Source organism: Rhinolophus hipposideros (assembly GCF_964194185.1).
Source record: "Rhinolophus hipposideros genome assembly, chromosome: 15".
NCBI lineage: Eukaryota > Metazoa > Chordata > Mammalia > Chiroptera > Rhinolophidae > Rhinolophus > Rhinolophus hipposideros.
The window spans coordinates 33,696,879-33,722,867 of NC_138061.1; the positions used below are offsets into that span (position 1 = coordinate 33,696,879).

The following is a 25,989-nucleotide window of genomic DNA, read 5'->3' on the forward strand; positions in this document are numbered from 1 at the left end:
ACATTTTTTGGACACCCCCATTCTCCAAGAAGTAACATTTGTATTTTCCCTATTGCAAAAGTGTTACATGGCTATAACAGAAAATAACAAGAGTCAAAAAATGAAAACAAAACCCACCCATAATCTTACCATCAGGTAATTACTTCTTGCCATTTTGCTATACTTACTTTTCTTACAATCTCCATGATCACACCCATGTAAGTAATGTGTACTTTACACAAATGGGTTTATGATGTTTTTTAAACTTAAAATAATATTTCGTAATTTTTTCATGTCGAGTTGTTTTCCTTCAATATGAGTTTAATAGTTGTGCCGCATTGCTGCCCTGTTGTATATTCATTCTTCACATTCTTAGCTAATCTAAACTTTTGCATTCTTTTTACACATGAGAATCTAAAAATTGAAAACACTTTTCTGTTCTGAAATCTATTTAACTATTGCCCAACGGGACCTGGAGCCCACCTTAATGTCCAGCATACCTTACCACTTCATCTTGATCACTGGTTGAGAGACCAGTGGAAAATAAAGCAGGTGCTTTTTTTTTTGGGGTGTGTGTGTGTGTATGTGTTTGTGTGTGTCCCAGCTTGTGACATTGCTGGAGGAGCTGTATAAAGGCTGAAATGACCTTTAGTCCAGCTGGCCTTCTGTAACTTCTACCTCAGTGTCAAGCTGTTCCAGGGGAGAGTTTGCATATAATAAGCCTTTTGTTATCAATACACTTTAATCTCATCCTTGTACCAAGCCCACAAAAGTATGATAATGAGAACTCTAACTCTCCTGGACATCAGTGTGAAAAATCTTTCCTTCCTAGGTTTCAGGAAGCGCGGAGAAGTCTTAGCTGAGCAACGTGCAAGGGGACAGAAAACAAGATTCTGGATCATCATTTGCTTTCCTGGATGCAAAAATTCTTTTGAGAGGTTGAATCTGGTAAGAACGCCTGCATTTTCTTGGAGAAGGGGGGAGAGATCTTGAGTCATCCATTGCCTCAGAGAGCTTGATGAAACCCTAAACCTTCACCTATTTTTTTTCTTTTTTCCTTCCTTTCCTTCTTTCTTTCCTTCCTTCCTTCCTTCCTTCCTTCCTTCCTTCCTTCCTTCCTTCCTTCCTTCCTTCCTTCCTTCCTTCCTTCCTTCCTTCCTTCCTTTAATTCTTTCATTCTCTTTTTTTTTCCTAAGACAAGGAAGATTTATTAAAGTAAGAGAAGGGTCGGCTGGGAAGAGTCTAGCTGGAAACTACTGCAAACTACTGCCTCACCCATTTTTCTTAGCTTTGGAAACCCATTTTGCCAAACCACTGCTTTTCACTTTCACAGTCTTGAGAAACAGGGACCTCAGCACAGTAAAGATGTGGCAAGTAGCTGGCCTGCTATTGTGTCATTAGAGCCTCATCATTGACTTTACAGGATTATGCTAACTTAAGTGGGAACCATTAGAAAAATGTAGAATCCTTTAAAGTATAATTATTGATTCAGCTCTCCAAGGTTCAATTGACTTCTGAAGGCAGACAAGACATTTGCCTTAACTTTCAAATTCAGATTTTAATCATTGATGAGAAATAAATAGTGCTCATGTATTCAAAAAGAAATGTAATATGTTGGCAGTAGTTCTGGCAATGAAATAGAGTAGTGAGACACATGAGGTACATCATTGAAATCTGAGTCAGAGGTGGAAACTCTAATGTTAAATCAAGGGCCACTGTTGACTTGTGTAAGGGGCCAATAGTGGTAATCAATTCAGCAGAGCAAAACTAGCAAAAAAAGAGTTTGATTTTGAACCATGTCTGTTTGTCACACAGGCTCCTACCACGTGGCCACATTTACATCTTGAGCACTTACTACATTTCATGGAATAAATAAGTTATTATTTGTATCATCTCCTCTTATTATAAAAACTTTATGAGATAGGTACTAAAATTATTATCATCGTGTTCCTATTTACAAATGGGGATATGGAGGCTAATTGTTGGGGATTTTCCAAGTTGCAGTGAATGGCAGAAATGAGATTTAAATTCTGGAGTCAGACTTCAGAATCCATTTTTTAATTACCATATTATACTTTCTCCTTCTACATTGTATGGATTTTTAGCTTCTATAGTCCCAGTGAGTCCCAATGATGAATTCTTCTCCTAAAATATCTTAAGGAATCTATTAGGACATTTTCTGCTTTGTAGAACACAGGGATTATCTTTATCTTTATCATTATTCCTAATCCTCATCCTTTGATACACAGTTAGCAAAATATGTGGGATCTTCTGTTTACTGAAGAGGGAAATTTTCCTAATACCTGGCTTGAGACTAGAGATGCTAACCCCCTTTTCCATGCCATTTGCTCATCAGTAGTAATTGAAAGTTAGAACATAGAGTTTAAAGGCCAAAGGTATGGATTTCACCGCCATGTGGACAAGACAATTTTGCTTTGTCCGTAACCACAGATTACAGCCCTCACTCCAGCCAGCTTCTTACAATTAGTACGAACAATGTGAATGGATTAGTCATCCCTGTTGACAGAAGTACACCAACCCAGACCCATGTAGAGAGCCAAAACAGCATCATCACCATAAATGAAAGCAGAAATTATGTAGTCAAGGAATGCAAATAGATTTTAGCTTAGCTGCCAATGCCAAATGATGAGTGATGGCTGCCAGGATGAGCACTGCGCTGAGAAGGATTTGGAAATCCCATTTAAACTTATCAAAGCTGCTGTGATTGATTGGTCTTGTCTGCTACAGGTTTGGAATGTGGTACTAGTGGCAAATGTGCTCTGTACTTCCTGGTATAGTCGATTCATATGAAAGAGCTAAGATATCGTAACCTTGGGCAGCTTGAAGCATATGCATTTTAATTTGTGATTCTGTCTTTTTCTGCCTGTCCCATATTTCTTCTTCCATTTCTCTCTCTCTCTCTGATTTTTTTTTTGTTTGTTTGTTTTGTTTTGTTTTGTTTTAGGAGAAATGGCCAAACAAACCTTCTCCACATTAGAGACCTTTCTGATTTTCCTCCTTTTGATGATGACTGCGATCACCGTGGCCCTTCTCAGCCTCTTGTTTATCACCACTGGGACCATTGAAAATCACAAAGGCAAGTGTCATGAGCTCTCTTGGAAGCTTTTCTTAGACCCATAGGATTTTTTTTTTTTTAAGATTTTATTGGGGAAGGGGAACAGGACTTTATTGGGGAACAGTGTGTATTTCCAGTATTTTTTTCCAAGTCAAGTTGTCCTTTCAGTCTTAGTTGTGGAGGATGCCGTTCAGCTTCAAGTTGTTGTCCCTTCAGTCTTAGTTGTGGAGGGCGCAGCTCAGCTCCAGGTCCAGTTGCCATTGCTAGTTGCAGGGGGCGCAGCCCACTTTGCAGGAGTCGAACCGTCAACCTTGTGGTTGAGAGGACGCGCTCCAACCAACTGAGCCATCCGGGAGCTCAGCGGCAGCTCAGCTCAAGGTGTCGTGTTCAATTTTAGTTGCAGGAGGCGCTGCCCACCATCCCTTGTGGGACTCAAGGAATCGAACTGGCAACCTTGTGGTTGAGAGCCTGTGCTCCAACCAACTGAGTCATCCGTGAGGCAGCTCATCTCAAGGTGCCCTGTTCAATCTTAGTTGCAGGGGGCGAAGTGCACCATCCCTTGTGGAACTTGAGGAGTTGAACTGGCAACCTTGTGGTTGAGAGCCCACTGGCCCATGTGGGAATCGAACCGGCAGCCTTCAGAGTTAGGAGCATGGAGCTCCAACCACCTGAGGCACCGGGTTGGGCCCATAGGAAATTTCTTGATTACTGGGGACACTAAGGCAAGAAAGAGTGTCTGCTGATAATGCTGATAACAGGACAGTTCAATACGTACTTAATCGCCTGGGATAGCCACCTAACCTTTACATTATTTGCTCTTTCTGCATTGATAGCAATTTTTATGAAGTTTACCTTTGCCCCCAGAGTTGACAGCATCTCACATGCATTTTTTTGTCTCTCACTTTTCCACTGATCTAAGCACAGTTCAGGATTCTTTCAGGCCCAGGATTGTGAACTTCTGCCCCGAGCCTCTCTCTTTCTCTTTGTCTCTTTTTGGCATCATCTTCTTATGGGGGCAAAAGGAGAATGAAAGACCCAGTGACTATCAATTAGTCTTTAGAAAGACTTAGAGAAAAGAGTCTTGAATTCAAATAGTTACAAGGGCCAATCAAGTTCTGTAAGTGAGGTGGAGTGGGGAGGTGAACCTGGGTGGGGCAGCTGAGATTTTGGTGAAGAGGGTCTACAGTCCTTCCACAGTGCCAGCTGTTCGTGGTTATAACATCATATGGACCCAGACTGCCTGAGTTTTCCAGAGATGCTAGAAATTGGGATGTTTAAACACCTCTTAATTGTTTTTTAATGTTAAAAATAAATTTCGTTTTTGAAAACTATCTAGGCCCATGGGTCTTTGATGAAGGCTCTACTTTGGTGTTAGGTTGTATACTTGTTCAATGAATAGAGAAGACAGTAGAGATTGAGTGCTTTAACCAAAGTAAAGGGAGGGCTGGTCTCAGGCCAAGTGGAAAAGGAGACAGCATTTTTTTTTTCACCTCAGTTTTCTCTTTTGTGGCCTTTTTTCTTTTCCAGCGTATTCTCTGCCATGTCCCTATCTGTGCCAGTGGGCAGAGCAGGGTATGGGACTGCTAGAAATAAAAGGATCTATAGGGCAGACTTAGTTTTAGCTCTTAAAATGAGAGAATCCAGAGGTTGAGGGAGGTTATCAGTAATTACGTAACGCCCGTTGTTTATTGAAGGGTCACTATGTGTCAAGCACTGCAGTCAGGAGTCTACATAATTCTCTCATTTCATTCTCATAAAATGCCTGTGAAGGTAGGTGCTAGTCTTAGTGCCATTTTACAGATGGGGAAGCTGAGACTCTGAGATTACAAAGAGCTTACCCTGGGCTATGTGACTAGGTTTTGCTTTGGTTGGTATCATATTCCTACATTGGTTATCAGTGAGGTACTAGCAAAGGTGCATGCTTCCTTCCTTGCAATACTTGATGCCTTGTTGAAAATGTGAGCTTGGGGATGAGAAGACATGGGTTCTAACTCCATCTGGAATGTAGTTGGAAGATTCTCAGGTTCTGACTTGGAGGAGCTGGTTTGGGCACCTCGTTATTCATACGCTTTCTGTGAAATCTTGGTTAAGTCACTTCTCTGGGCTTTCGTATTCTCATATGTAAAACTGAGGATCCTAGATGAGGTGATCGCTAAGTGTTTTTGAGTTCCCAAATTCCCAGAATTAGTTAGTTGTTAATCTCTTGCCTAAGTACTTTCTTACCATGAATCCCTGTGACATTGACATTTGCTGCCTTGGCCACCCCTGACTGTTGTCTGCAGTGGAAACAAACAAACAAATAAAATGTATATGTAAGATGTTTAAATATGTAAATAAAACCAAAGCTATAAGCCAGCCATTGCTCTAAATTTTTAATATGCATTAACATATTTATTGTTCAAAACAACTCTAGGAGATAGGGTATTATTATCATTTTATAGATGAGGAAATTGGGATGAAGTAGCCTAAGTGATTTTTCAGGTAAATTCAGTTTTCCAACCCAGATTGTTTGTTTCTGGCACCTATCCTCTGAATCACTACCTCCCTGCTATTTGTGTAATATATAAATACATACACACACACACACACACACACACACACACACACACACACACATATGGTGATATCAGAATCACTAACAAAAGAAGAACTGTGTCAACAAATGTATAATGATCTAGGTTGTGTTAAGAATAAAAATCTTTAAAAAAAAGAATAAAAGTCTTGAGAAGATTGAGGGGGATCAGAGCAGGGTAGAGACAGCTGGGACTGGAAATGAAGGGTTGAGCTGGATTTGAGTCTGATGAAAATGAACCAGCTTTGAAGTTGGTAGTGGAGACTGATTGGTGGAACAGAAAGGAGTGAGGGAGATGAAGAGAAGGGTAGAAATAAATACCCAGAGGCTGGATGTAGTAGGTTGTGTGCCAGGAAACTGGCACCTGATTTGCTGGGCTGGTGCAGACGTGCAGGGTGAGTGAATGAAGGGAGACCGGTTTGACAAGGAATGGCTTGTGATAAGGAGCTGAACGACATTTGATGGATGCCTTGATTGTTCGGCTGAAACATCTCCAGCTCAAGAAAAAGATCCTCCTGAAGACTGATATAAAACAAGTTCCTGAGATAATTATCATCAAATATCTTACATATAAGAGAGTATACAAAGATTTTTTTCCTTGGGAACCTGAACCTATGTGTTCTAATTCATGCTGACAAATAAGTAGGCTGAATTGTTGTTTCTCAAATATCTTATTCTCTTTTTAGACTCAGGTTTGCCAGCTACCCAGGGCCCCACAGTCACCGACGGGACTAGTACCTCAATGACTAGTACCCCAGTGACTAGTACCCCAGTGACTAGTACCCCAGTAACTAGTACCCCGGCGCCTCCTCTATTTACGAACTTCACTGGCTACCATATTGGTGTTGGGCGAGCTGACTGCACAGGACAAGTAGCAGATATCAACTTGGTAGGTAAATCATGGGCTCCTCAAAGAGACTGAAACAAAATTTTTTCTTTTTTTTCATTATGCATTTATTTCTGATTATTGCATCATCGTCTTCTCACTTTTCCATTCACTTCACTGCTGTCTAAAACTATGAATATTGTGTTATGAGGAAGAAAGGAACTTTCAGTCAAACCACAACTCTCTTGTAAAGACTGGTGGCTGTTTTTTATGAAGTGACAGGGCTGTTGTCTGCAGTGGAAACAAACAAGTAAAATGTTTATGTAAGATGTTTAAATATGTAAATAAAACTAAAGCTGTAAGCCAGCCATTGCTCTAAATTTTTAACATGCATTAACATATTTATTGTTCAAAACAACTCTAGGAGATAGGATTGTGCAGGTACCACAAATGACAGAAGTAGGCCAGTGTAAGATGATGCGTATCTAGTGAGCCCTCAATTTGGGGACGGTAGGACTATGGTACAACTAGAAAGGGAATAGCTCTAGCTGATTGTTGCCTGTAAGAATGTGGATTCAGGGTTGCTGTATATGACAGTTTGTTCAAGAGAAACCAGAAAAATCTCTGGATTGAAGATTTGAGGATTTAAATCTCTCAACTGGAAAATGTAGGCAACTCTAGTAGTTAAAACAGGAAACCTAACGTGGGCCAACACAATGTAAGCCAAGTAAAACCCTTCAATGTGTTATGTATGTCTTGGCTGCTACTTCATGGCTTTGATGGCAGTCATACCATTTATATCGACCCTTCCCTGGGAAACCAGAGCATGAAATTGTCTGATGGGATTGTCTCCCTCCTACTAAATAATCTTTAGATTCTAGAAATTACAATTGACCCTTGAACAATGTGAGGGTTAGGGGTCCTGACTCCCCTGCAGTCCAAAATCTACGTGTAACTTTTGATTCCCCTAAGACTTAACTATAGTCGGCACTTCACATCCACAGATTTATCAAAACAGTATTTTTGATCTGTGGTTGGAAATGTGAAAATACTATTTTCGATCACTATTTTCAATCCACAGTTGATTAAATCTGTGGTTGTAAAACCTGTGGATGCAAAAGACCGACTGCATTTATTGAAAAAAAAATCCATGTATAAGTGGACTTGCACAGTTCAAACCTGAATTGTTCAAGGACCAATTATCTTCCCTGCTGTCTGTTTTGAAGAGCAACTCTGGAATGTGAACTTTCAATAAAGACTCACATGAGCAAGCAGTAGAGGGAGCATTCTAAAGACGTGGGTATACTTTAAGGGTGAGAGAAGGGACTTAGAAAAGGTGTATTTGTTCTGATTTGCCTTAGAGAGGGACAACATGGGAAAAGCCAGGGTGAAGTACTCTCAGTAAAGATTACTTATTCATAAAGAAACCGTTTTCTTCAGAAAAAAAAAGGGGGGACGCACATCAACAATCAAAATGAGGGAGCCTTCAATCTTCAGGATGTTTCTGGGCAAAGTGGATGGCAGGGGAACTATTTTCTTGTGTAGTACCTTAGCGGGAGAAAACTTTTTTTTCAAAGAAATGAGAAGCACCAAAAGGTCTCTAGTATAGTGATGAAGTTCTGAGCCAGATCAGCTCTTTCCTCAACCATAGCTGATCACTACTTTGCCTTTACATGTTTCTACCAAGAAGACTACAACCTCTTTTACGATGTTGGCTTTACTCTTGAAAACACATATCTCATCCAAGGCTATGGTGTCACCTGCATTGTTTGTCTCTGTCTTTCCTAAGTAGTTTCTTCTTCTATGGTTGAGCCTGCTTTCTGGCAGCAGTGGAGTGAGACAGAGTGGTTCTGATTCTCTCTTCCTCTTTAGATGGGCTACAGTAAAAATGGCCAGAACGCACGGGGCCTTCTTACCAGGTTGTTCAGTCGTGCTTTCGTCCTGGCAGAACCTGATGGGTCAAATCGAATGGTGTTTGTCAGCATCGACATAGGCATGGTATCCCAACGAATGAGGCTGGAGGTAAGAAATTCACGTGAGAAAGAAATGACATGATTGAAAAGAAAATTCTGTGGGTAATTGTGACTGTAACTAAGACCTCCTGGTTTCTCATACAGTAAGTTTCTACTACCCTCAACATTATAAGCTCTTGCCAATACAGCAGACAATCATGTGAGGTGAACAGCCTCATTTTTCCATTCTAAGTCATCTTAATAAAAATTTTCTTTCAATTCTGCTGGTGGCTTATCATCATTACTAATGCTAATTTTCTTGTAGCTTATTATGTTCCAGGTGACTTTCAAATACATTCTCTCATTTAGTCTTCTTGTTAGAATTCTGAGAATGCCAATTAATCAGTAACCCTTCCCTGAAGTTTTTAGAAAATTGAGAATAGATGCAAGGAACCAGATGAGAATTAAAATACAACACTGAAATGAGGTTGGCCATAAATTGTTGAAGATGGGTAATAGCCCATGGGGGTTTCATTATATGACACTGATTATTTTTTGTATGTGTTTGAAATTTTCCATAATAAAAATTTAAAAGAATATGTTAGTTTAATCCTTAAACTGTATTGTAGAATATGGCAGATTCTTTTATGATTTTCTGTAAATTTAGATCTTGTTACTCACCTGTGGGTCATGTTGAGCTTAGCAGAAAGGTGCATAGATGGGGTGGATGTCCTGGGCTACCTGATACTTGTAAAAGGGAGAGAGAGAGAGAGAGAGAGAGAGAGAGAGAGAGAGAGAGAGAGAGAAAGAGAGAGAGAGAGAGAAGGGAGAAATAGAGTGATAGATATGGACTTCCAAGTCTATCTCTCTAAGCCAATTTCTAGGCCCTGACCTAGTTATATTTTCTGCATAGGTTCTGGTCACAGAAAGAGAATATGCTTCCTTAATGTCTTCTTGCATATTCATGAATGTGAGAAAGAAATGAGATGAGTACACAAAACAGTGACCATTAAATGTCCATCAGTCAATGTCATGTTCTATCAATAATTTCACCTTTTAAACACTTTGGAAATACAAATTTTCAAAGTGGAAGTGACACTTGAATGGGCAGAATTTTAAATGGTACACTCCACTGTATGAGTGAACCAGTGAGAAGGGTGACACGAGGGCTTAAAAGTATTTCTCCAATCTCACTTGCTCTTGGAGAGTGGAACAGAAGCCTCTTCCATTTATGAAAAATGAGGAGCTGGGGAGGAAGTATTTTCCTCACCCGTACACTACAACAAAACTGATGTGGGTCTATTGTGATCTCTATTTTATGGATAAGGAAACTGAGTCTTAAAGAAGATGATTGACTTTTCCAAATTTACACAATTAGCAAATGGTAAAGCTTGGTTCTGAATATCTGGTCCGAGAGCCCATATTCTTAAAAGTGATATTTTTCTTTATCTTGGAGGAAAAATAAATGCATTGATAACCTACTTTGCCAGTCATTTCAGGGGACACACAGCTAAGTGAGTCATAATCCATGTCCCCTATGAGCTCACTACGTAGTTGGGGGTAGGAGAAAGGACTGTGACAGAAATATGCAAATAACTATAATTCATTGAAGTAAAAGCATAGTGGTGAATTAGTTATCTATTACTGAGTAACAAACAATCCCAAAGTATAGTGACTTCAAACAACAAGCATTCATTACCTCACACATTCTGTGGGTCAAGAACTCAAGCCTGATTTAGCTAGGGGGTTCTGGCTTAGGGTATCTGAAAATCAAGATGTTGGCAAAGACGGCAGTCATCTGAAGGCCTGACTGGGGCTGGAAGATCCACTTCCAAGAAGATTCACCCATGTGGCTGTTGGCAAAAGTCCTCATTTCTCCACTGTCCATATCCTTGTGACAGAGCAGCTGGCTTCCCTCAGAGTGAGAAACTCAGGAGAAAGAGCAGGGAAGAAGCCACAGTGCCTTTCCTAACCCAGGCTCAGAAGTTGCACACCATCACTTTCACCCTGATCTATTCATTGGAAACAAGTCACTAAGCCTATTTCACACTAAGGGAGAACAAAGTTAAGCTTTACTTCTTGAAGGCAGGAATATCAAAGGAGTATAAAATCCATACAGTATTTTAAAACCACCACATGGGGATTCAGGAAATGGAAATTTTCGAAGTGGAAGTGACACTTGGATGGGCAGAATTTTACATGATTAACATTGGGAAGGAGAGCTCTCAAATGGAGGGGACAGCATGAACACAGAAGAAGCACAAGGGAGGAATGTAGACACTTCTCTGAAGGGACAGAGATTAGTTCTATTAGGACACACCTAGGCACGTAATTGGAGATGTACCTGGAAAGTGTGTTGGTCATAATTGTAGAGGTCCGGGCATGCCAGATTTTTTTTTAATTCTGTAGGTGATGGGGATTCTTAGAAAACTTTTGAGTTAGAATGATTAATTAGACAGTGATATTTGAGGTGGTTTGCAATAAACTAGAACTAGAGGTGAGGACACAAATTGGCAAATTTTTTAAATTAATATTACTCTATTGGTGAGAGTTCAGTTGGAAAACACTAATCACACTAGGCATTTCAAACAGAGGAGTTTTGCAGGGTGTTGGACAGCTGAAAGAGCTAGAAAGGACAAGTAGAGTTGCAGGAAGGATTTTAACTTTGCCTGGCAGTTTCCTCTATGTTATATGAGCCTGGCACAAAAATCCTAAACCAATAGGGCAGCAGTGAGACTAAATGGTGGTAAGAGGTCAAATTAAATGCTAATGAGATTTGAGGATGAATAGACATAAGAACTAACACTTAACATACTTCCATGATGAGTCAGGCACTGTTCCATATATATAATTAATACATATGTTTATATATTAATTAACTCAATCCTCCAAATGACTGTATGAGGGACGTAATATTATGTCATTCGACAGAATGGGAAACTGAGAGGATCAAGTCACTTGTCCAAGGTTACTCAGTGAAGACTGTCAGAGTTGGGATTCAAACATAGGCATCTTGGTGGCAAGAGTGCATGTTCATTACTACTGCACTATACTGTTTTCCTGAGGAATCAAAGATGGTTCTGAATGGGAAATGGTGGTGTCATAATAGAAATAGGAGCGTCAAAAGGTAGACTTTGGGGGTGGAGAGTGGAAGAGAGAGGAGTTTGATGTGTTGGGTTGTAGGTGCTATTAAGTCAATAGTGGGCACCATTTAACTGTCTCTTCCTAGTTTTGCTTCCTCATGCAACTTGAGACCCAGCAGGAAGGTCTTTAAATGAACCCACTTAGTGATCCCAAGGGAAGGTGTGAAAAATAAATGTAGCTAAACAAGTACCATTAAGCTTACTTATAACACCTGGTTTTAAGCAGGTTCTCAGTCTCAGATTTAAGATTGGTAAAATTTCCAGCATGGAATAAAGATTAAGGATGACCTCTGAGCAGTGAAGCAGGACAGGAAAACAGAATTACTTTCTAAATCTCTCTGTCATATTCCCAAGAGTGTCAGTAATAGGAAATGAAATGGAAACTGAAGACAAAGAAGTGAGCTGTAGCCATTAATGTAAATTCTTTGCTCTATATTAAAATACCCCCCCTTTCATGAAGTAGAAAACATGCTATTTATAATGGCTATTTGCAGGCATTGGTATTAGATGATTGAGTTTTTATTTTTCTCTTTTTTTCCCTGGAAGTCCCATGTTTCTAATTTTAAATTAGAGACAGCAGTTTAGTATAAAATTTCCGTGAGCTGTTGATAATACTTTTGTTTTAAAATTGAATATTTATAATTTCTATATTTTTAAGAGCTTGCTTCTTAAATAAGCCTGAATAAATAGACTTAATTCTAAAATCCTAACACTATAATTTTTTATGAATAAAAATGGGGTAAGGTTAGGGGAGCTTAAAAGTTGACCCACCATTCTTTTTTTCACTACCTTCTGGTTAGGGCTACAGAATTGTAAGAATATTAGCCTTTGACCTTAGTTAAGCTTTCATTCCCTTCATTGACTGTTCCCCCATTTCCTTACAGATATGTCTTCTCCATGAGTTCAGTAGCTACTGTGTGGAAGAATATGTAAGAGTGATGAAGAGTTGGGGCTGGGGTTAGGATCAAACAGAAGGAATATGGAAACTTATTGAGGTGGAGAATGTGGGTTACTTTGTCAGAACGATGTTACTCAGATTATATCATGTTCCCTTTCCACAGTTGCTTGGTGTCACAAGATTGCTTCAGCACATGAACTTGATAACCTAGCAATTGGTGTTTGGAACATGGAGAGGTTAATGAGGCAAGATAGTTTGTAAGATCGTTTTCCTGATTCAGTGATTCCATGACTACAATGAGGGTGGTGTAGCTCTTCACCTAAAATAGAAGAGGTTAACTAGATGTCTTTATGTGTGTTAAGTATATAGCTCACAAGTTGCTGCTACTCCCTTACATACCAGCGATGTTCTAGAACTGGCTTGTACCAGCTTCAGATTGTTAAATATTCAGGAACTTTGTGAGCTGGTTATTAAATTTTTGGTACCTTGAAATTGACTATGGTAGGAGTATTCATACAGCGGAAATTGGCAAACAATACAAATGAGGGCTTTCTTTTTTCTTTAAAGAGACAGTTTATCAGCATACCACTGCCTATGCCATACTCAAGGCAGATAGCACTGCTAATCAAAAAAGTCACTCTTTTTTGTTAATCCCAGATTTGGATTCAGAATCCATCTGAACACACTACTCCTGAGAGCAACCACCATTAATCGGACTGAGTGCATGAGAGAAAGAGTATTTGTCATCTGTGTCATAAATGAGCCTTTATCATTGTTCCTAGTATTAGGTGACAATATATTACATTGAGGAAAGCTGGCTTGGGTTTGACACTTTTGCTGATTTGAATGATTTTTGACATAAAAATGTCAATGCATCTTTCACAAAGAAGCTGCAATGATACCAAATTTCAAATTGCCTCTGATTAAAGCATAATGAGAAACAGGTACTCAGAAACAGCAACATCACTAATTTTCTTTCTGTTGTTTCCTTGAGGTGTATGTATCACACAAATATACTAATCATGCGTTTGGATGTTCATTGAGTAATTAATTCAATGAACATTTACTGAGTCTCTTTATATTAGTCATGTATTGCTGTACAACGAGCCTCTCCAGAAAGCTCAGTGACAGAAGGTAACAATAATCCTGTATCACTGCTCAGGATTTCTGTGGGTCAGGAAAGCCGAAGAGGCTGGGTTGGGTAATTCTAACTTATGTTAGAACAGAAGTCACATAGCATTACTTCTGTGTCATGAGGTTGAACTCAGTGTGGGCTGGGCTGCAGTTGTTTGAAGGCTTGATAGGCTTCTCACCCACGTGGCTAACAACTTAGTGCCGACAAGATGGTTCCTTTCCACATGGACCTCTCCACAGGATTGCTGGGGTGTCCTTAGGTCATAGTGCTGGCTTTTCCGAGACCAATAACTGTAATGATCTGTGGCAGGGAATATTGAGTTCTTCATTTTCGGAAGTTAGGCAGTTGAGTAAAGAGGCCTTTGCACTGTCTGTTCACTGTTCCAGGATGCTTTCCCCCCAGGTATTGAGTGACCAGCTTGCTCTCTTCATTTAAACCTCTGGTGAAAGGTAAAATCTTTGGAAAAATCTTTCCTCACTAACACCCATCACGCTCTTTTTCTTTAATCAGCAATATTTTGCTTCATAGCGTTTCTCACTATATAATATTACATATTTATTTGCTTATTATTTTTCTCCCTCATTAGAATAAAAACTTCTCAGTGTAGGAACTTCATATATTCTTAATGTTTAGAAGAGTGCCCGAATATTAATGCTCTGCGTGGAATGATGAATGGATAAGAGCACTGGATCTTATAGTTGGAGGGACTTGGATCTGGATTCAGGCTGTGTCATTAGATCAGTAGGCAAATCACTTCTGTGCACTTCAATGTTCTCAGCTAAAAGATAGGGTTAAAAATATCTCTTGGGGTTGTTACAAAGCTTTTGAATGACATAATGTATGTAATTCCTAGCATTGTGCATGCTTGCACCTTGCAAGAATCTATAAAATGTTAGCTATTACAATTGTTGTTAGTATGATGATATGGTCAAGCTATCTCTACTATATAAACTATTTATCTGCTATAGATACACTGTGATGATACATATGGTGAAAGGCCACTTGACAGGAATGTCATTGATATGGATCAGTGATTAGATTAATCAGAGCCTTTTCTCATGCTAAACTCCTATGTTATTCCTCTTCTTAGTCCAGTTTCTTTCTTTCTTTCTTGAAGGTCCTGAAGAGACTTCAGAGTAAATATGGCTCCCTGTACAGAAGAGACAATGTTATCCTGAGTGGCACTCACACACACTCAGGTCCAGCAGGATTTTTCCAGTATACTGTATTTGTAATTGCCAGTGAAGGATTTAGCAATCGGACTTTTGAGCACATGGTCACTGGCATCATGAAGGTAGGCAAAGAACCCAGAGGCAGCTGTTGTTTACTACGGCTCGGAGTCTTTTAGGAGTGGATTTGTGTGCTCTTGAGACAGTCCCTGCAGGGTCTTGGTCTGAGCACAGTCTTACCACCTACCTTTCATTTCCCTTCCTGACTCGCTAGTAGCTTCCGGTCCTGAGCTGTGGGTTGTTAAGCTTGAGGCACTGACTGATTGGGAGAGGAGGGTTCTATGGCAGTAAGCCTCATGCAGTCATCTAAAGAAATAGAACACATTTTGAATGTAACCCTTTTAAATTATAGGGCTCCACATGGTCTGTGCTCTGCACAAAGTCACATGAAAAGAAACCCATCAAGGAACCAAAAGTAATTACAAACATTCCAACCTTTCCGTATTAAGGATACAATTTGTTTTGTAAACTTTTGTTTTAGAATATATATGTTGATGTGTATTAAGTTATGATGAAAATTGTATTGCGTACTGTGCTTCTCAAAGTTTGAAAAAGTCTGCCTTAGAAGGTGCTGGGATGGAGCGCGTAGGAAGGGTGGAAATACCTACATATTAACAATTTCTGTCCCAGTGTTGTTAAGAGTCAAGTCTCCCATTTGGGCCATCTGAAATGGCAGATCACGCCTGACTCAGCAGTCCTGAGAGCTTTAGGTGCTAATCGCACTGCGCTTCTCTATACATAGCACTTCCTCTGTCTCAACCTTGAAGGTCATGTCTGCTTACCTCCAGAATGACACCAGCCAGACCTGTGATTCTCCAGCTTTCATATCATAGTGGGAACAGGTTGGAGGCAAAGGACATTGTCCAAGGGTCTCTTCTGTGTATATTTACTAAGTCAATATCCCATCAGGATTTCGAACTTTACAACTCTTTTTGTTTTTAACCCACAGAGCATTGAGGTAGCGCACACAAATTTGAAACCAGGCAAACTCTTTATCAATAAAGGAAACGTGGATGGTGCACAGATCAACCGAAGCCCTTTTTCTTACCTTCAGAATCCACTGTCAGAGAGAGAAAGGTGAGGGGGAATTATCAAAATGTGATCATGTTTCCTTTAGGAAATGGCTACAGAATCTAAGACCAGAGTTGTTATTTGACTATGGTAAGCTCCTGAAAAAAAGTATTAAAACTAAAATAATTTAAAAACATGTTTATAATCTAAGACATGTTTATTTTTTATTAAATATTTATTTATATTTTTAAGTAATAAAAAATTAACATTGAAACACACACCAACCTGTGAATGTATCTTCCTACTGTGAGGGCTGTGGGAGTCAGTGTGAATATTTGAAGGACTCAGGCTTTGGAATCTGATATAATTGTGGTCTCATCTTAGCTTTATCACTTCCTAGTTGTGTGACCTTTAGGATGTGTATGTTGATGATAATACGTGTTTTACTTATCTTAATTTATTGGCTCCCAGTTTCTTCATCTGTAAAATAGAGATAAAATTGTGCATAACAAGTGTTTGTTAAATTAATGAATAGCTTTTTTTATTATGTTATTTAGAAATAATCATCTTAGTCCAGGAGAATGTGGCAAGAGAGAGGAGATAAAAGAATAATAATAAAAAAACTGGAACGAAACAGAAGAAATAAACCTAGAATAATTGAATGAACAACTAGGGGAGATGATTATTTTGTCTTTTTTTTTTTTTTAAGTGATGAGCCGAGTACAATAGTATCTCAGTTCAACCTGACTATTTGACATTTTACATTTGTCTACATATTTTTCAATAGCTTTCAAGAGTTGATTTTTAGAAAATATAATCTGATGTCCCTTGAAAGAACATAAAAACACACTTTAAATTGCAGGTCATGAATGTTTTTGATTTTGTATATTCCCTGCTATTTTTAAGAGAGTCCATTAAAATTTGATCTGATAGAAATTTCAAAGAGAGATACTTTTTCTAAGCAATACATGTTATGTAATATTGCATATATTACATAAAAATTAGGTCAGCTAGCTCACCTAAAGCCCTTCACTCCAATCACAGCTGCAAACCATTTCTTTAGCTGAGGAAAGAGGTCCAGGATGCAATTTGTAGGACTACAGCACGTCAGGGAGCCCAGCTTACGGAGAGGTGTGTTGGATTTTGCTTCTGTGCCAACGTCTATTGTTTTTCATACATGGGTGCCAGTCTCTACCAGAAAACTGACCAACTTTCTTTATTTTGGTGACTAGGTATTCTTCAAATACAGACAAGGAAATGACTGTCTTGAAAATGGTAGATTTGAATGGAGATGAATTGGGCCTTATCAGGTATTCTATTATTAACTTTTTTTAAAAATTCTGTCTGGATAACTTTCCTTAATTAGAAGGGTGAGGGTGGGGAAAAGACTAGAATAGTGGCAGTAGAGGCTGAGAATAAATTGAGTTGTTAAGAGTCCAGACTCAGACACATCTGAGTTCCCTCCAGCCATGGGCTCTAGGACCAAGGGGCTCAGCCTCTCAGACTTTAGTTCCTCACCTATAAAAAAAGGCTAATGAAGGGATTACATTAATAGAAAGGAGGGATCTGGGTGAAAAAGTTCAGCACAGCATCTGGCATAGACTATATAAAGACTCAAAAAATGTTAGTGCCGATGACTAGATCAAGGTCTGATATGTGTAACTTCTATGATGGTGAACAATTATCTCTTGGTAAAATGAAAAAGACTGTCTGATCAACCAGGCAAATGAATATGAATTTGAGATTATTTACCTGTGTTTCCCTGAAAGGATTAAGTCTAAATAGGACAATGCTAATTAGTTTTGAAAACAGAACTGAGGCCCCTTAAAGGAAGCAGATGAGTTAAAATTATAGCATGCCACTGATTTTAGCATCTTTTTACACATAAGAAAACATGCGAAGTTTGTTTTCTTTGAAAAGAAGGCATTTGCATTCACATGTGATTTTCCTTGCTGCAATTGGCCTGACTTGGGGAATTGACTGGGTGGGTAACAATACAAGACACCTTGATGTGTGGAGTTCCAAATGATGCAGAAATTCCCTAAGGAAGTAGATGATAGCCCCTTGAGTGCTGGAGTCAAATGGCTTGGGTTCACTCTGGGCTCTCCTCCTTCTTAGTTCTGTTACGTCGGCTAAGTTACGTAACTGCTCCGCGTCTCAGTTTTCTTCTCTCTAGAACTAAAGGACAAAGGGAGTCCTTAGACTGTTGATAATAAGTGTTAGTAACGGTGGTGAGGTTCTGCCAGGTAGAATTATGAAATACCTAAGTGCAATGTTCTGTATGAGTAAAAGGAACAGTAAATTGAAAGGAATAAGGGGTGAAGAGAAATATTGAGGCTGTGACCCACCCCCCAGCCCCCCAGTGCAGATACTAGGGTTAGCTAGGTGGAAAACAGCATGGTGGTGAGGAGTTCAGATTTTAGGTGTAGGTTTTAGAACTTGGATTCAAATCCCAGCCCTGCCAGTTAACCCTGAGGCCTGTGGAAAGTACCTTATCTACATATGCCTCAACTAGTCTATTTGAAAATGAGAACAATAATAACTCATAGGGTGGTTTGAAGATTAAATGAGATAATACATCCAGATCTCTAGGTCTGTGTCTGACATAGAAAAAAACTTTAATAATTTAGCTAAAAGATAAGAAGTAGAGTAATATTATACCTCTTGTAAAACTCCATTATTGGCATATCAGAGTGCTTAAAATTGTTAGCATTAGAGTTACTTGTTTGGGTTTAAAGTAAGGACACTACCTGGTAAACTTTATTATATGGGTTGATGTAATACGACTGATTCTCCTATTATAATAAATTCATCTACTGATTAGTTGCCACCTGGCTTTTAGCTCAATAGATTTTTCTAAATGTTAGGCATGCAACTGTGTACTTGCAGTATTTATGATGAATAAGGCATACGTTCCTATCTTCAAGGGTCTTATAGGCTAGTGGGGTGATTGGAACAGGAGGCAGACAGACAGACAAGTCATCAGAACCTAAGTCAGATGCCCATCAGTGCTGTCACCTGGGCATAAATAAACGTGGGAATTTGGAGGAGGGAGCAAGCACCGTGTTCTACTTGGGAGCATTTGGAAAGCTTCGAAGAGAAAAAGACATTTCAATTGGACTTGAAGGAGCCATGGAATTTCTCATAGAGTCATGAAATAACAGAGTTATGAGGCCAGACAGAGTCAGGGAGTGGCTGAGAGATGAATCTGGAAAGGTAAGCTAGCTCTAGACTGTGGAGCACATTAGTGGGGAATTTTGTTAGGAGATAGTCAGGATAATAGTGTGTATCTGTGAATAGTTAGATGGAGTATCCCAAATTTATTGAGAGAAGAAAGTGGCTTTTCCCTTACAGTTTCTACCTAAGTCTTGGCTGAATGACTGAGAGTATTTATGATACCCTTTTATTAGTTTCTGAATCATTTAACAATGCCAACAGATAACAATGCTATCCTTTTGCCCAGATGTTCTTTGCTTCTTCACAAAGAACTATATAACTTATCTAGAAGTCCTAGGGTCAACTGTCAAGGTCATAACAACACTTTTCCATCTGCTGTGCTAATACTCCGCAATAACTTGCCATTGTTTCTGTAGCCACCATGTGATATCTTTAACATAAATGCATTTGCCGTTTCCTCTCTTGCATAGTGATAATTGCTCTTTGAATGCATTGAAAATTATCCAAAACATAAAGTCAAACCTGGGCTACTAAATAACTCAGCCACCACAGGTAGGTGTCTGCTATGAGGTGGAATCCCAACGTGGGATTCCAGGAATTTGGAAGCACAGAATCTCAGATTTGCAGAGCACAGAGATCACCAGTTCAGACTTCAGCTAAGGCCTCAAAAAGTGAGGTGACCTGCCCAGTGTCACAACCAAGACTATTTTCTTCACACTGAAAGCCATAGTGAAGTTCATAATGCATTCCTTCCTATTTTCATGTTTATTTCCATTTCTTCACTCAGCAAAGTCTGCACTCGGCACGTACTATGTGCCATACAACACTTTCCAGTCCTTAAAATGATACATTCCCTGGCCTTGAATTAAGGAATCAAATACTTTGGAATCAAATACCTGTGTCTGTGCTCCTTGAGCAAATCCTTTAAATGCTCTGAGACTCAGTTTCCAGATTTATCAAGTATGGATGTAACATTTCTCTACACACAGATCATTCATTTATTCATTCAATATTGTGGAATACATGTATCATGAACTAAGTTGCCACTATGGATACACTGATAAGCAAAAACAGATGTAGTTGCTACCCTTATAGAACTTACAATCTACTGGTGGAGATAAAATGCATTCACGTATTAATATTAATACATGTATAATTATAATTGAATTAAGTCCTAAGACAGGAAGGTATGTAGAGCTATCTTAAAGGGATTTGACTTGGTCAGGGAGACTGGGAAAGCCTTCTCTGAAGAAGTGACAATGGGGCTGAAAACTGAAGGAAGGGTAGGAGTTAACTGGCAAAATGGAAGGTAGACTAGTACTTTAAGACAGATGAATAAGCATGTGCAAATGTCCTGTGGCTCATTTGAGGAACTGATAGAAGATCTGTGTGGCTGGAATGCAGAGGACATTGGGATAGAGTTTTGTGAGATAAAGTTAAAGGTAGAAATTAGGTACCATGATAAAGATTTTGGTCTTTATACCAAAGGAAATGGAAAATCATCCAAGGGTTTTAAGCTGGAGCTGGGAGTTGGGGGCTCTTGAAGGGTTAGGATGTGTGCTGCCTTGATAAATGAAATAGAATTATGTGTATGAAACTATTCCATAGACTATTAAGTCCTCTACAAATGTGAGGCCACTGTTTGCTCCAGGTATCTCTGTAAGGAAAATATTTTTATCTTTTTGCCTGCTATTACCTTATGCAGAAACAGTAAATGATTCTTCTCCAGATGTGGAGAACATGTTTAGAATATTCTGAATTCTGAATTAAAATGTAAGCTGTGTGGTATTCACAAAATTCACTTTGAGAGACTCTGAAAGACCCCCTCAAAGAACAGTCTGTCATCCAGTGGAGAAGATGACACTGAGTCTTGGGAGATCCTTATGTAATATGACACAACGTGTATGAAGAAACTAGAAGAAAGAAAACAAAGAGGTTGTAAATCTCTGCACTAAAAGGAAAGTCATACAGGCAGATAATCTGAATGGTTGCTCTGAAGGGTGGAGAACCACTTCTCATGCAGTCGCCCTGTTCAAGCAGCTCTGGGAGTGGCTCATTTCCTCAAGTATGGTGCAACAGGACAGTCTCACTTCTCTTGCCTTTTTCTATCTCTTTGCTTCTGATAAGTTTTTTTTCCTTGAGTTTGTAAGAGTGGCATGGACCCTTTTCTCCCTTCCTTCCTCCCTCCCTCTCTCCCTTCCTTCCTTTTTTTTTTTTTAACCTTTTCAGCACTAGCAGTTGGTATGACGAGGCTCCTATTCATCAGGAAGGAGCTGTAAGGAAGGTCTGAGCAGGTGTTTAAAGGATTGCTCCATTGCTTTCTGCTTTATATAATGCTAATCCTTTTATTCTTACAACTGACTGGTTTTTATGGCTTTGGTTTCTAAACTTGGGATGAATTAAATTACAAAGGGTCATGCCTTTAAAGGCACATTTTAAAAAACAACAGGGACAGTGATTTGCTCAGAATATTTGAATAATTTGTGTACACACTTAGAAAAATCCAATTTATGAAATTACACAAATTTATTCAAATATATTGACTTACAGAACACATTCATGGTGTGTGTGTGTGTGTGTGTGTAAATCTCTTCCATTTATGACTATGACTTCTTAAATTATAATGTCTGACTGTTTATATCCTATGGATATCTATTCTAGCCTCTACATTCTTCCCTTAGTCCAGTTAACCCGACTCAGATAGCAAATGAGGAAACTCAGTGAACTGTCCTTCACTCACCATTCCTTTTTTTTTTTCTAATATTTGTTTAGTCTCAGGTGCATAGCGCAATGTCATAGTTAGACATTTATCATTTATATCCCTCACAAAGTGACAACCCCCCTACCCCCATCCACTACCCCTCTGACATCGCACATGGCCATTACATTTGCACTGTCTCTATTCCTAATACTGTACTCCGCTTCTTGTAACTATATATATATATATTATATATAAAAATTATATATATATATAACTATATATATGAAAATATATATAAACTTGTAGTTGACATTCATTATTGTTCAGCTTCAGCTTCAGGTGTACAGTGCAGTGATCAGGCATCTACATCTTCCCTGAGGTGGTCTCCTAAATGGGACAAGTGTCCATCGGATACCCTACAAAACCTTTACAACATTATTGATTACATTCCCCAAATTGACTTTCGTATCCCCGTTCTTGACCTCTTCTCTTTTCTCCACCTCGTCTCATCTTTATCTTTATAAATGCCTTCTCTGTTAATATCAACTCTGGTTTGTGAAGCCCTGCTTTCTAGTCCTATATCCTTCATTGAATTTTTCCTTCTTGTTCTGCCCCTTCTATTTTGTTGTAAAGATTGATGCTGTCTTCCTCCCCCAACTTTCCTATCAGCTTGTGTGTGTTCTTCTCCAGTGGAGTCAAGGTCTTGGCTGTATAGTAAGTTTTCATCCTATTTCTGGTCTATCCCCATGTAAAGCGAAGGTGCTTACTAAGGGCTTTTTGGTGATGTGGGTCATGATAGCTGACTGATAATAGAGATAAATCATGCTTGTTAATTTAATTTGTCCCAAGTTTAGAAACCAAAGCCATAAAACCAGTTGTCCTAACTGGCAAAAGACATTGGACTTACTTGATTGTTGGATACCTGGAAAGTTCTTAACCCAAAGTGGTTTAAAAGGCGTTTATTTTTTTTTGAAGTTTTTTCCCCCCAGTATAGAAATAATATGTACTCATCATAGAAAAACTTGAAAAATATAGGAAAGTAGAAAGAAAAAAAATAACACAAAGTTATATTTCCCAATGTCAACCACAGTTTATATTCAGGTACATTTTCTTCTGTCCATATCCTTATGTGGAACATATAATAAGAAATAGGCATGACTAAAAGGTCATTCTGGAAATGTGGATGCGTACTTGGTTTCTTTCACTCTGGGCACTAGAAACTTTAAATTACTGTAAAAAATGTTAACAATCTTATCTCCCTATATTGAGAGACTACCAAGTGTTTTCTTTTATAGTGACTCCATATCTAACAATGATTTTTTTTTCTCTCAAAGTCTATGTACTCTCAAGTTAATATAGCTAGCTCATTTCTCTGCATGTTAGAATTTTTCATGTATGTATTTTATGTCATTGTCTTTCAACTTTTTGGGGTCCTTATATTTTAGAGGTGTCTCTTATGAATATCATATCATTTTATTTATTTGTTTTTCACTCTGACAATCTTTGTATTTTGATTCATGAGTTTAGTCTGAGAAATTGTGATGATTATATATCTGGACTTTTCTATGACTCTTCACTTTGTGCTATTTGTCTCACTTTTTCAGTGCTTGTTTTTTCTTTTTCTGTGACCTTTTCGAGGATGAATAGAGATTTAAAAAACAGTCTTTAAATGGCAGATTGTAGTTTCTAAAGATGGCTGCAATAATAGCTCTTCTCTCACATATTCTATACAAAGTGACCGTGGCAGCCCCCAGTAAGAGGTGAAGATGATTTCTCTAGGCTTTGAAACTGGCCTGGCATTGGGACTGCTTTGATCAATGGGAAAGGGTAGAAGTGACGCTGTGCCAGGGCTGGAATTGTTTCTTTTTTCAGTAGAATTTTATTTTTTAGAGCAGTTTTAGGTTCACAGCAAAATTAAGCAGAAAATACAGAGATTTCCCATGTATCCCTTAGCCCCCAACACACACACACCCTCCCTGACTGTCAAACACTATCAACATCTCCTACCAGAGAGGTACATTTGTTCCAAGTAATGACCCTGCATTGACACATCATCGTCACCCAAAGTCCATAGTTTACATTAGACTTCACTCTTCGTGTTATCAACTGGTTTTTTAATCATCTGATAAGCCTGGGACTTGATAATACTTCTATTAACATTTTGTTAAATAGCCTTTGCCTAATCATATTTATACATTTTTTTAAGTGAGACTTTATTGTGTATACAACTTAGTAACATTTTTTTTTATTTAGAAGTGTCGCGTCCAGTGCAACACGGGCAGGGAGGGAACGAAAAGGGGCAGCTTTAGGCTAAGTTTTTTAAAAAAGAAAGAAGCAAAGACTTGATGCAAAAAAAAAAAAAAAAAAAAAGACTTGATGCAGTTAAATCTCAGAAGGCCAGGGGGCCTCGTAATCGCGGAAGACTGGAGCCTCGAGTCAGGCCAACTGGTGACTTTTATTGATATTCACATAAGGCATTAGCATTATTTATTCCACGGTCTGCGTACCTCATACATCTTAATAGAAAACCGATTAGAGTCAATCACCCTTACCTGCAGACAGCTGGACTGTAAGTCTCAACTTTCCCAAGGGACAAAACCTATATGCATATGAATAGATGGAGAGCACCTCATTGAATTACTTCCCTTACAGATGTTGGGAAGGAATGCAGCCACAGAGGCTGAGGCTTTCTTTAGCCTGAGGAAGGTGGGGGCTGTGCCCACCTCTGTGAACCCCGGGGGTTCTCCTGTTGGTCCCATGACTGTGTCTGGCTTGAGTTGTTCCTTCCGTGAGGAATCTCCTCGTCATTGACTGTCCAGTCATCTTTCTGGGACCAAACAGAGAGGCATTGGGTGCAAACACAAAGGTATAGCAAAGTCCCTGAAAGGATCGTCTTACAGACTCTCCTTTATATGGGGGCAGGTAGAAGGAAACAAAGGTTAAGCTGCTGCGTGGCTACATAGAAGCACCTTATGAATATCTTTCAATGCTACTTAGTGTTTTATAATCACCATTTAAAAATTGCTGTATTCGTTATATGCATGATAATGTGATGTGTATCAAGCAATTGTGTGATATTTCGTTTATAGTATTTTTCATCATAAAATACACTGTAGTAGGCATTCTCGAACACATGTCTTATATATTTGCCAATGATTTCCTTAAGCTAAATTCCTAGAGGTGGGATTTCTGAGCCAAAGAGGAATACTCATTAATAAGGCTTTCTCAAATGGCCCTCTGGAAAGGTTTTGCTGGTTTATACTCTTGCTACCCAAGCGTGAGCAGAGTGTTATTTTTTGTGCTCTTGCCAACCTTGGTATTATCATACTTTACAATTGTTGCTAAGTAATAGACCAAAAAAAAAAACAAAAACAAATCACTGTTGTTTTCCTTTTGATTTCTTCTACGTCTAGTTAAGCTGAATTTTAAAAAATACTCTTATTGCCCATTTCCTGTTTTATTTTTGTTGATGGCTTAATCATGCCATTTAGGATACAAGAATTTTGATTGTAGTAACTTAATGGAATCCAGCCAAACCAGCTATCTCTCCAATAACATCATCAAGAAGGGCTTTCTCATCCAGAATTTTTGAACATAACAAAAGGAATAGTTGAGGATGTACGTCTCTTCTCTGGAGAAAGATTCTCCAGGATGCTGGCCACCAAGTTTACGTACCTTCAGAAGGGTTTCTCTGGCTACTGCTCATTGTCTTTCCTTAATCTGAGCAGTCTATTTTAAAATTTAGGTTGCCCCTTGGGTAAAATTCCAGGTCCAATAAACCTTCTAGTACAACACAGTGAAACACCCTTTCCTCTCCTCCCTCAAATAGTCTGTAGTGGAACTGCTGAGGAAGGCTGTAAGGGAGGTGCAAAGAAGTGTGCTAAGAAGGGTACTTAGTGCCTCGTGCCACAACAGACAATGTGAAATTCCAGTGGCTTAACATAATACAGACTTATTTCATACGAAGCTGAATACATTTTGGTTAGTCCTTCTGCACACATATTATTGGCCAGAGCTATTCACATGCTCTGCCCTGCTAGTGGGACTAGGAAATAGAGGAGCACATGCGCATTTTGTGAGACCTCAAGTCTCTGCCACAGGAGGACAGGCTTTCTCACTTCCTGAGACATGTAAGTTGGATCGTGTAAGTTGAATATACATGTGTTGAATACACACACACACACGTCACATTTATCTTATTAAATATGTATATACACACACACATTCAGAGCTTTGTATCTCTTTTTCCCTTTTCATCATCACCATCAGCTGCAGAAGTATCAATATCAG

The 25,989-nt window shown here is 38.9% G+C and overlaps 1 protein-coding gene across 1 annotated transcript in view; it reads left to right on the forward strand.

The window, feature by feature from the left end:
• Nucleotides 1–811: 811 nt before the first annotated feature.
• Nucleotides 812–25,989, forward strand: part of ASAH2 (N-acylsphingosine amidohydrolase 2) — a 63,058-nt gene continuing 37,880 nt past the window's right edge. Inside the window, exons 1-7 of the mRNA XM_081074176.1 lie at nucleotides 812–927; nucleotides 2,945–3,076; nucleotides 6,314–6,516; nucleotides 8,326–8,475; nucleotides 14,699–14,875; nucleotides 15,760–15,887; nucleotides 17,054–17,131. Of these exons, the coding sequence (XP_080930302.1) occupies nucleotides 2,950–3,076; nucleotides 6,314–6,516; nucleotides 8,326–8,475; nucleotides 14,699–14,875; nucleotides 15,760–15,887; nucleotides 17,054–17,131 (863 nt within the window). The 5' untranslated portion in view covers nucleotides 812–927; nucleotides 2,945–2,949. The remainder of the gene's footprint in view (nucleotides 928–2,944; nucleotides 3,077–6,313; nucleotides 6,517–8,325; nucleotides 8,476–14,698; nucleotides 14,876–15,759; nucleotides 15,888–17,053; nucleotides 17,132–25,989) is intronic.